General features: G+C 42.4%; 1 protein-coding gene across 4 annotated transcripts in view; it reads left to right on the top strand.

Moving 5' to 3' along the window:
- Window positions 1–143: 143 nt before the first annotated feature.
- The window catches only part of DROSHA (drosha ribonuclease III), a 133,895-nt gene continuing 122,342 nt past the window's right edge, over window positions 144–11,696 (top strand). Inside the window, exons 1-5 of one of the 4 annotated variants that reach the window (XM_081231262.1) lie at window positions 144–258; window positions 1,345–1,471; window positions 2,538–2,603; window positions 3,562–4,395; window positions 8,839–8,931. In XM_081231262.1, the coding sequence (XP_081087388.1) occupies window positions 2,587–2,603; window positions 3,562–4,395; window positions 8,839–8,931 (944 nt within the window). In that variant the 5' untranslated portion in view covers window positions 144–258; window positions 1,345–1,471; window positions 2,538–2,586. Of the gene's footprint in view, window positions 259–332; window positions 528–1,344; window positions 1,472–2,537; window positions 2,604–3,561; window positions 4,396–8,838; window positions 8,932–11,696 lie in introns of those variants that run through there. The other 3 variants (XM_081231263.1, XM_081231265.1, XM_081231264.1) reach the window with 3 other exon arrangements.

Below are 11,696 nucleotides of genomic sequence, written 5' to 3'. Positions count from 1 at the left end.
GGGGGCGGGCGTCTGATGGGTCGACGAGGACGATTGGCTTAGATGTTCATCGCTCTTATTGATGCACCAATCACCGCGCACAAGGCGCTGCGGCGCGCCCAAGAGCTTTCCCTCTTGTGGTCCGGCTTTCGCAGGTTTGCTTTTTAATTCTCTCGGTTTCCTGTTCCGGAGGCGCTGGCGGCGCTAAGGTCTTGGAGGCTGCGATGTAAGTCTGGCTTTACTCTAACGGCGACCTCGCGGCCTGAGAGCCTTTTATAGGTAAAAGGGGCAGCTTGCGGGTGTTGGAAGAGGGAGTGTTTCCAAGTGTCCTGATTTCAACGGGGCTGGAGTCTGGGTCTGGGGCGAGGGGCGCCTGGGAATTAGGATCGGGCAGCCCCTCTTCAGATCTGCAGCGAAGGGCGAAAAAGCGACTTTAGGCCCGGATCCTGCGAATACATAGAAGTGGAAAATGAGATCTTTCTTTCATTGTGGAGCGCGTGCGGTGGTCCAGCCCTGGGGCCGCCCGGATCTCGGAGGGGAGTGAGACCGTAAGCTTACCTAGTGGGGCGCACGATCTGGCGGGAGATGTGACTAGGGGGACACGTAATTTCGGGTCAGCCAGCCGATGATGACCGGCCTGGGGATTCAGCTGGGGGAAAGAGAGTGTTAATAGAAATGTAGTCACACTTAGCAACTTTTTGTACATAGACTGATGTTCCTAGACGTGTTAACTATGCAAAACAGCTCCCTCAGTTTCCCTGCTTCCAAACAGCAACTTAGGAGTAGGCACACGCAGAAAATAATTACTTTTCCAGTTGCAGTGAGTTCCTTGACTTTTGACTTTTGTCGCACCCTAACACAGCCTGACTATGCCTTTAATAGGTCAGTTTCATAATCACTGTTTTCAGATATTCTGTCTCTAGAAACATACATGAGGATCTAATGGTGAGTCTTCAACAGCAGTCTGAACACACAGTACAGGAGTGTTGGTGATCCTGACTCTTGCCCACCTCTAGATTCAGTACATTCCTTTGTGTTCCCCAGGACCCTATGCATACCTCTTTTCTTGTGTTTATAACGTTATATTATTTTTTAAAAATTGTATTTGTATGTGGATTCTGAGCTTCACGAGTCCTGTGGGCTCTGTGTCTTACTCATCTTTGAGTGCTTAGGACCTGTGACAGTGCCCCACATGTATAGGCCCCTTAAATGTTGCATGAATCAGTGAAAAGACCTGCTTTTTGTCTGGTTTTGGTAATGCCAATCTGTTGTGGATATATGCAGTAGGGAAATGTACAGTAGCAACATAGAAACATATATCACTGGTGAGACAGGAAACATTTATTGATCACCTACTGTGTGCAGGACGCTCTGCCAGGGGCTGTGAAGGATACAGAAATGTTTGTGAATCAACCCGTTTCATCAAGGAGCTAATAATGTAGTGGAGGAGTTAGACATGCACACACGTGACTGTAATATGGGGCAGTCTCTGGTAAGTGCTATAAAAGAAGTAAGTACAGACTAAGAGCAACGGACGTCTCGAGGGAATGGGATTACTTCCTGAAGGGAACCAGGAAAGGCAGCACAGAAGAGGTGGCATTTGGCCTGGTTGGTGGGTGGAGGAAATTCAATGGGCAAATTCATAGGGTGGGGGTTTTAGAAGAGCAGGAGCAAAGAACAAGCAGGGTGATAGTACTTTGTATGTTAGGCAGTTGGGAAAATCTGGGGTGATAGGCACTTCATGGGGAGGTTAATGGAGAATTAGCCTGGAAGAAGTTGGGACCAGATTGCAGAGGGCCTTAAATGCTATGCGTGTGGTTTGAACTCGATTCTATGGGCCCTGAGTAGCCTGTGGTGGCAAGATGGGCTGTCTAGGTCCTAGGTCTATCATGAGGACCTTGAACTGAATAATCATTAATCAGATATTACTTGCTATCTCCTTTGTATTAAGCACAGTGATTGATGCAGCTAAATAATCTGAAACTATTTTCATGAGCCATTTGAAAATCTACCTAAAGCCTATTGGTAAAGCTTTTAGTTAGAAGGAAGATGCTTCTGCATTAAAGCTTTTTGCAGTTAATATTTATTTGGGTTTTTAAAGCAGTTTGCTGAAGCCTAAGTATTTGGAAAGCCGTTCCTGTTGGTAACATTCTTCAGTGGAAAGAGCTGAGAATGAGAATCAAGGGAAATTGTTGTGTTGACAAGATTATAGTTAAGTTTGAATTTGAATGCTGGCCTCATTGTGAAGTAAACTGGAGGGTGGAGTGGGAGAATAGAAATGATTTTTTTCTCCCAGTCTTTTAGCAAAACGGAGATAGAGTATGCCTAAGTTTCCAGTCTTTCAAGCTACTGATTATTTTGAGTCAGCAAGACAAGTATTAAGGATATCTAAAAAGTTAGCTGTAAACTTTAATTCAGTTCAGCATGCTCTTAAGTTTGTTAGTATGCGAACTGCATTGGAAGATGCAAAATCAGTGTTAAGATAATTGTAGAAATGTTTTCTAGCATTAGCAGTTTGGGAATCATTTTTATGTCTATTTATTCTTTCTGTCTTCTAGAGCTTATATTCTCTGTGGAAGATGTGACATATTCAGATAATACGTCACCATGCAAGGCAGTACATGGTGAGTGGTATATGACAGTAACGGCAGCCGTTTTGGGAGAACAGGGAGAAGCAACCACCGGCACTGGGCGATTGAGGGTGGGAAGGGTTTAGATATGTGAGGAGAGGGAGAGTGTGTTCATGTGGGCCATGTACATGGCCTGCCCTGATGGCCCTGGCAGTTCTGAGGTGCCGGCAGACATTAAAGGTGGGATGAGGTAATGAGTTGGTGACCTGTAATCATTGTACGACCTGCCAAGAAGAAGCACAGAGTGTGTGAGAGCAGGGAACCTAACAGAACCCTTGGGGTGGTGACAGTGGCTGTAGAAAGGCCTGCAAGGGTGTTATTGTAGTAGCCAGGCAGGAGACGATGGTGTGAAATGGATGCACTCAAGAAGTATTTATGAAGCAGAAATGATAGGCATTTGAAAATAAATTTTTAACTAGAGGGGATAAGGGAGAAGTTGTCAGGTAACCCCTGGTATATATGACTTGAGGACCAGTAAATGGTCTCATCTATTGAGACAGGAAACACTAAAAAAGGAGCAGGTGGTGGTGTCTTGAAGGGGAAGATCCTGAATTCCTTTCAGGATGTGTTAGGTTGAATTTGTGAGTCTGTGCTGAGTGCGGAGGAAAGTGTAGACAGGGAGATGCTGGTGCAGATGTAGAGACGCGGGGTGTGTGGACGAGATGACATGGTGAGGTCATAGCAGATGGTTGAACACTGGGATGTGACTTTGTCATGCTGGAGGTGGAGCGGCTTTAGGGAGTGACAAGGACCAGGGACTGACCATGGCAGTGGGTTGGGTGGCTGAGACTGGGGAAGAGGAGTTTATTGGCCATGAGGAGGTTCCGCTATTACAGAGAACTCAGTATTAGATGGGTGGGATATGGCAGTGGCCTAAGGGATGGTCAGGCATTTGTAAAACCCTGTTTATATAGTGAGTTTTTCTTTTATCTTTTTCTTTCCTCCAACAAAGTCATAGAATGTCATTCCACCCAGGACGAGGGTGTCCCCGAGGGCGAGGAGGACATGGATCCAGACCCTCAGCACCAGCCTTCAGGCCCCAAAATCTGAGACTGCTTCACCCTCAGCAGCCTCCTGTGCAATACCAATACGAACCTCCGAGCGCCCCTTCCACCACGTTCTCCAACGCTCCAGCTCCCAATTTTCTGCCTCCACGACCAGACTTTGTGCCCTTCCCTCCACCCATGCCTCCATCAGCACAAGGGTCCCTTCCCCCCTGCCCGATCCGGCCCCCCTTCCCCAGCCACCAGATGAGGCCCCCCTTTCCCGTGCCTCCCTGTTTTCCTCCCATGCCGCCTCCGATGCCCTGTCCCAATAACCCCCCAGTGCCTGGAGCACCTCCTGGACAGGGCACTTTCCCCTTCCTGATGCCCCCTCCATCCATGCCCCACCCCCCGCCTCCTCCTGTAGTGCCTCAGCAGGTCAATTACCAGTACCCTCCGGGATACTCGCACCACAGTTTCCCACCTCCCAATTTTAATAGCTTCCAGAACAACCTCAGTTCCTTCTCACCCAGTGCTAATAATAGCAGTAGCCCTCATTTTAGGCACCTCCCTCCATACCCACTCCCAAAGGCTGCCAGTGAGAGGAGGTCCCCGGAAAGGCTCAAGCACTATGATGATCACAGACACCGGGATCACAGTCACGGGAGGGGCGAGAGGCATCGTTCCCTGGACCGGCGGGAGCGAGGCCGAAGTCCCGACAGGAGGAGGCAGGACAGCCGCTACAGAGCCGATCACGACCGGGGGAGGACACCGTCCCGCCACCGGAGCTACGAGCGGAGCAGGTAAAGCACATGTGTGTTTTTAAATGAAGTGCAGAGGCCCCGGCACAGGCCATTTCTGTTGATCAACAACCAAACCAAAAAGGTCCAGCTGTGCATTTCAGTTTATAAAAGGAAAAGCATCCCAAAAGTATCAACATAGATTCATTTCAATGAATGTAAGCCAGTTAGTCTGCATAATACAGTTGACATTTTAATGATGATTAATAAAAGATCTTGTAGTTGTTTGTGTGGATGTTGTATTTAATTATGTTCAGTAGGATCCTCATATCAGGTTACAGCACGTGAGTTCTTTTGGAATTGTTGATCTGCGTATGTTATCAGTCAGGGATCGAAGTAGTTAACAAGCAGAACTTGCTTTCTGATGTTTAGGATAAGTGGAAGTTTATCATATATTGTGGCTTTCTTGCTCTGTTTCTTTATAAAATGAAATAATACACATTATCAAAGTTACAGTTTTCAAAATAGCTTTTAATCTGATTTTGTTGCATTGAAACATATTCATACTAAAGAAAGTTGCATTTAAAACGTACTATTCCGGGCTTCCCTGGTGGCGCAGTGGTTGAGGGTCCGCCTGCCGATGCAGGGAACGCGGGTTCGTGCCCCGGTTTGGGAGGATCCCACATGCTGCGGAGCAGCTGGGCCTGTGCGCCACAGCTGCTGGGCCTGCGCTCTGGAGCCCGCGGGCCACAACTGCTGGGTCCCCTGTGCCTGGGGCCCGTGCTCTGCAGCGGGAGAGGCTACCGCAGTGAGAAGCCCGCGTGCTGCAACGAAGACCCAACGCAGCCAAAAATAAATAAAATTTGTTTAAAAGTCAAAATATTAAAAATTAAAAAAAAAAGAAAAAGAAAACATACTATTCCATTCCAGATTACATTTCTTTTTTTTCTTCAAAAGACCAAATATCTATATATACAAGAGAATAAGGTTTTCAGCAGACACTCATAGATGGGCGTCTAGAAGTGCTCTGAAGTTATATGCAAATTCTATGTGTATGTATGTTTTTCTGTAAGTAAATCCGTTGCTTACAGCAGATTCTTAAGAGATAGTGTGAGTCTATCACACCAAAAATCTAACAACCATTGGTTTAGATGGAAAAATTAAAATACACAGATGTCGATTGTACTAATATTTATTTGTACCTTCAGTGAACTCTTTACATTGATGAAGATTTGAGGTTTTCCAGTTGTCAAGCTGGTAACAGTGCTGCTCTTTCTGTCTGCTGTGGTGTGTGTACCTTCATTGTCTTGTGCAACTTCTGTGCTGAAAAGTTTGAGGTCCCCAAAGCGGTCACTCCGTTACTTTGGTTTTTGGAGAGCTGGTCTTGGCCTCTGCGGAATCAGTGTGCTTCTCAGTTCCCATGTTGTGCTCGTGGCTGGGGGCTTGATTCTGACTGAACAGTTTGCCAGTAAACGGTAGCAGTCATTCTCAGTCCCGAAGAGAGTGACCAGTGCTCAGAAGGTTTGGAAGGAAAATGCTCTATTGCTTCTCCCTGACGCCCAGTGGAAGGTGGAAGGAACATGTTTCCTTCAGAGGTGACTGATTCTGGTGGGCCAAAGCTGACAGAGTTGGTAGACTTTTAAAAGTCTTTTCAGCACGACTTACTGTCCCTGGTCAATTTTGTTCTTAATTCTGTGATGGACTAGTTGGCAGAGGCCTGTGATGGTTTATTTTACAGTTTTATGGTGAAAATCTAAATCAGAAAGAATTTGTTAGTAGTTTTCTTCAGACAAAGTGATTATTAATAAACCTGTCTCTGGGGAAACATTTTGCTGCAAACTTCAGCATTCTAGGTGGCATTTTTTTTTTTCCGTTTTGGGGGTGCTGTAGTTTTTAGGGCTCTGCTGTAAAATCCTGAATTCTTCCATCCAGGCTTAAGCTTGGAGTTAATGTGTTTGTTTGAAGAAACACAGATGTTCTGTAAACTGAGGATGTCTATCAGTAAGTGAAATCAAGTGCCAAAAGAATTACCCTTAATCTCCATTATTCTAAACGGCAACCCCTTTACCATGAAGGACCTTAGGCAGTTAGCTCATCTTTCTAAATGGCCTTTATTTACTTTGGAGTTGTTTTATAATGTTGTACTTGGGATATTTGCCCAGGAGCTGCCTTAGTGTCACAGCCACATTAAAATCGGCTCCTTTTGGGGTCTTAGTAGCGTGTCAGTCATCTGTCTTATATGGAATGCTTCTGTGAAACAAACATGGGGCACCTGAAGCCCTAGTATAACTTCTAGAAGTATATTGGAGAAAAGCAAAAGTTCACAAATTTATGCATTAGGTTGTGTTAAGTTTATGCAAATTCTTTAGTCTGTCCTCTGGCTACTTCTCCCCTTTGCTTCTTCTTGGGGTAAGTGATCTGTCCTTTTTCAAATTTCATTTTCCCTCTTTTTCTCCTCCTCCGAAATCTGGTTGAATAACAATTACAAGATCCTTTTAGGGCCAACTATTTCTAGAGGAAGTTTGTGAAGAAGTGGATGTATGCATTTGCTGTCGTGAAAGATCAGGGTTCCTCCGGGGAGTGGGAAAAGCAGCAGTGGCAGATGCAACCAGTAGGGTGCAGTGCAGCGGCTTCCCACAAATGAGTAGTGTTATAGCACAGTAATACCCATAGCTGTCCTGTTGAGTACAATGTGTAGTCATCAGGGAGCTAGTGTTAATGTATCTAATACTATGCTTCCAAACAGGGAAAAATTTTTGGAAAACTAACCCAAGCATTGTTTTTCTTGCTTTAAATGGCTTTATCATATAGTGTTACTGTGATTTATGTCCATACTGGTCTTTTCAATTCATAGCCACTCAGAGGTAGTAATCATCATCAGAAATGCCACTCTTGAATGCAAAATTCTATCCCCTAGATGTTAAAAAAACAAACAAAATATTAGGAATATCCTTTAAGTTGAGGGGTTTTTATTATTATTTTTTTCTTTTTTTGATGTGGACCATTTTTAGAGTCTTTATTGAATTTGTTACAATATTGCTTCCGTTTTATGTTCTGGCCTTTTGGCCCCAAGGCATGTGGGACCCCAGCTCCCCAACCAGGGATCGAACCCGTGCTGCCCGCATTGAAAGGCAAAGTCCCAACCACCAGGAAGTCCCTAAATACAGTTTTTATTTGGAAATATAGGCAATTATTTTTTTCAGCAGCCATGCCATCACAAATTACATTATATCTTTGTCACGTGGTACCGCTCACTAGCTGGGATTTACTGCCTAAAAGTAAACTGTAAATTTAGAAGTGTATCAGGTAGAGAATGTAGAATTCCAAGCACTGGCTACTTTACTTTGGACAGCTGGTGTGTACCTGAGGCTTAAGCGTATGTTAAAAGTATTATTCAAAGGAGTCTTTCTTGAGGAGGGGTGATTTTTAAGTGAAAAAAATTTTTTGTTTTAATATCTAAGATCTCTATCAGTTGTGTAAGTTTTGATTTCAGTGAATTTACATTTCTTCTATTTGGCTGTAGGTTGGGGGATTTTTTTTTTTTGGCCATGACACGTGGCAGGCATATAGGATCTTAGTTCCCAGACCAGGGATCGAACCAGTGCCCCCTGCAGTGGAAGCACGGAGTCTTAACCACTGAACTGCCAGGGAAGCCTGGTGGTGGGAGGGGGAGATGTTTTTGAGTTCAGACATTTTTGTAGTCTTCTTGCTGGACTCAGACTAATATAGCATTTTTTCCCCCATTCTAAGACCTAGTAGTTATTTCCCTTAGATTTATTTCTGATATAAACACACTGGAGTTCCGATTTTTGTTTCAGATCTCATTGTACTTATTAAATAGACTCAGAAGTTATTACTATTATTATTACTAAATTCTGGTGTCACATTGGAAGGTTCAAAATCCTGCATTCTAGTTTTACACTGAGTAAACTCAGTGTCTCCATTTAGAGTTTTTTTTTCAGATGAAGACAGCATTTAAAGGTAAAGTGACTTAGAGTCTCATGGCAATTAGTGATTTCTAGAACTATACCTCAGGCCTATAACCTATAAGAGTTTAGAACTGTTTCATTATAGACCCTTGTCCTAATCTTTACTGTAAAAGCTTTAATTGGCATATATTTGATGGATGAAATTAAGAGTGTTCTAGAAATCAATAGACAGTTGAATCCTTTGAAGTTTTCCTCTTAGGTTAAATAATCAAGGTTGGCTGGTTAGAAGGTCTCAAGAGAAGATCATGATAACATTCCCTTTGTGGCTCAGTATTAAGTATGACTTTTTTTTTTAAAGAAAACAGCAGGAAATGTCCAAGTTAGTTAACTCCTGTAACGTGAAACCCTCCTTTATCCTCTAATAAATGAAGGATGAATAAAAATTCCCATAGTGAATAGCGCCTGCAAAATTCTTAGGTGAGGTGAGGTTCATTTATTTAGAAGGTGAATTCAGTGAAAAGAGATGGTGTTTTGAGTCTTTCTGTTGAAAACAGCTCTGTGTATTAATTCCTTTAAGAGAGCGGGAACGGGAGAGACACAGGCACCGGGACAGCCGAAGATCACCATCTCTGGAAAGGTCCTACAAAAAAGAGTATAAGAGATCTGGAAGGTAAGCAAGGAGCTGACACTGGTAGAAGTCATAGGATTATCTCCTGGAATTCAGATTTTGTGCTTGTGCAAAGTATCAGCCAGGTCTTAAGAATAGCCCGAGAGTCTGTCCAAAGAGCCCTGTGAAAAGTTAAAGTAGCCAATTACTTAAAAACCTTTACTTTCAAGATGTATTGAGAATGAACAAGGAAAATCTTGATAGTATCATTTCCGAAAGTTAGAAATGATATGGGCCACTTTCTGACCTCAATTGCTATAAAACTATACATTAATAATTCAAGGTTTGTTAAGGAAAACCTTGAAAATTCATAATTATGCTCTTAAATTTACTTGTTTCCAAAAAAAAAGAGCAAAACTGCAGTCACACCTTATTTGGAAAAATGACATTGAGATTGCTGCAAATCAAAACTTGCAGGATGTAACCAATTCTATATCGAGAAGTAAAATTCATGTCTCGTATAATGGTCATTAAGAACAGACTCTAGGATCTGACAGATTTGGGGTCAATTATTAGTTTTCCCAACTTTGTTATTGAGCAAAGTAATCTAACTTGTTTTAAGCCTCAGTGGCTTTGTCTAAAATAAGGACAGTTATACTTGCCTTATTGAGTGGTGAGGGGTCACCGAGATAATACACGTGAAACACTTAGAACTGGGCCCACTAGTGCCAAATAAATGGTAACTATACATATAATTATTATCTGACCACTTGACTCTAGAAATTGATAGAGTATAAGAAAAGCAGAAAAAGGGATTTAAAGATAAAAGAAATTAATGAAATAGAAAATAGAACTGAAGTACTGTAATAATATTTGTAAATAGCAAGATTTCTTTGAAAGGCCGTACAATTTAAAAAGTGGCAAATCAGGAAAAGAAAAGCATACATTCCATTAAGTATAAGAAAGAATTATTTTATAAGAATTATTATATTATATATTATATCTTATATAAGAAAGTATTATTATAGGAATGAAGGAGGTTTAAAAATTATTGTATGTTGGTATAAGTCCAGATATTTTATTTGAGAGGTTTAAAAACTTGGATGTGATGGGTTGTTTTCTATGAAAACAAAAATTACAAACCTTACACAAGAAGCAGAAAATTTTAATAGGCTGATAACCGTGGAAAAAAGTTGAAGGTGAATTTGTGCCACTTTCAAAAAAGTTTTAAACTATTTTAGAACACTGATGAAGATGGAAGGAAAGCTCAGCTCATGCTGTGATACCAGGAGAATCCAAATGGCAAAAGCCAATCAATGAAAAGAAACCACAAAACAATCTCTTATGAATAGGGATATGAAAATACTGATTAGTATATTAGCAAGTTGTTTTCAGTTGTGTGTTAAAATAATTGAGAGATTATTCCAAGATTGCATGGGAAGATAGGTTAGCATTAGGAGATTTGTAACTGTAATCCTTTGTGTCAGAATCCGTGGGGTTATCTCAGTACCTGCCTATTAGATATTTAAAATAAAGTCACATCCATGTATGAGTAGAAACTGGGAAACCTCGAGTATAAGCAGACTTCTTTAACATGATGGAGAGCATTATCTCGTGACGAACATGATTGATACCATCTCAGAAGAGCCAAATTCAATGTTGAAACCTTATAGACCTTCTCATACACATTAGAAAAAAAGACAAGGGAGCCCAGTTGCCTACCACTGTCACCTGATGCATAGCTAAATCAACAAGCAAACGAAAAACTTTGCATCCTTGTGTGTCCCAGGTATCGTACTGGTGCGGTGATATAGTCATTAACACGAGTCCCCACTTTTCAGGAATAAGAAAGTTAGGTACTGTGAGAAGTGCTTTTGGTAGAGCAATTACATGCTGCTCTGGGAACACAGCAGTCGATAACTCAGTTTAGGATAATCACAGAGAAATTGACATTTTACTGATACCTAGAGTATGAGTAGGAATGCATGAGGGAAGGGGGATGGTAGGAGAAGAGAGAGAGCGGGTGTGAAGGTTGCAGCATGGAGAAATGGTCTCAGAGGATCAAGCCTGGAAGTAGGGAAATGAGTTTAGAAGGCTTTTGTTAGTAATCCACACAAGAAATGATTGTGCCTAGACCGGCGCAGTGACAGTGGCGATGGGGAAAGGTAGAGGTAATTGAGAGATCGATGAGGGAGGCGGAAGGACTTGATAACTGATCGTGAGGAAGAGGCGGTCATCACCGAGGTCTGGTGTTCCCCGTGGAGGGCTGGGAACACTAAGAAACAGGTAAAGGAAGAGTTCAATTCGGGGCAAGTGGGATTTGAGAATCTGTGAGACAACCAGATGGAATTGTGTGGTAGTTATTTGGACACAGGTGCAAGGTTCAGAAAAGAGATCCTAGCTGGAAATACTAAATGCCATGGATTAGATGAGGTCAGCTAGGAAGACTTTGTTCAGTGAGAAAGGGCCTGAGGAGGAGGAGGAGAAGGAGGGGATGAGGACAGGAAACAAGTCAAGATACCGTGTTGGTGGAAATCATTGAGGACCCATCTGAGGTTGATGGTTTTTAATGTGGTGTGCTAGAAGGCTCTTCGGTCTACTGGTTTCTTCCCCATGCCCAGTAGCTTGTGGAGAAGGTAGAGACTTGGATTCTGTGAGTCTAGCTAATGCAGTAGATGAGAAAATTAAAATTACAGATGTAAATCCTGTAAAGGAGGGAGAGTTGTCATAGTTGTAATATAGCATATTGTTAAGAAACAATTTCGAGTTTGGATTTTGAAATTTGAAATTCCTGAGACACCTACCTAAAAAAGATGTTTTGCTCCTAT

The sequence above is a fragment of the Mesoplodon bidens genome, assembly GCF_964165515.1.
Source record: "Mesoplodon bidens genome assembly, chromosome: 4".
Lineage (NCBI taxonomy): Eukaryota > Metazoa > Chordata > Mammalia > Artiodactyla > Ziphiidae > Mesoplodon > Mesoplodon bidens.
Note: the sequence above shows the minus strand (reverse complement) of the source record. Positions and strands in the feature narration are given on the sequence as shown.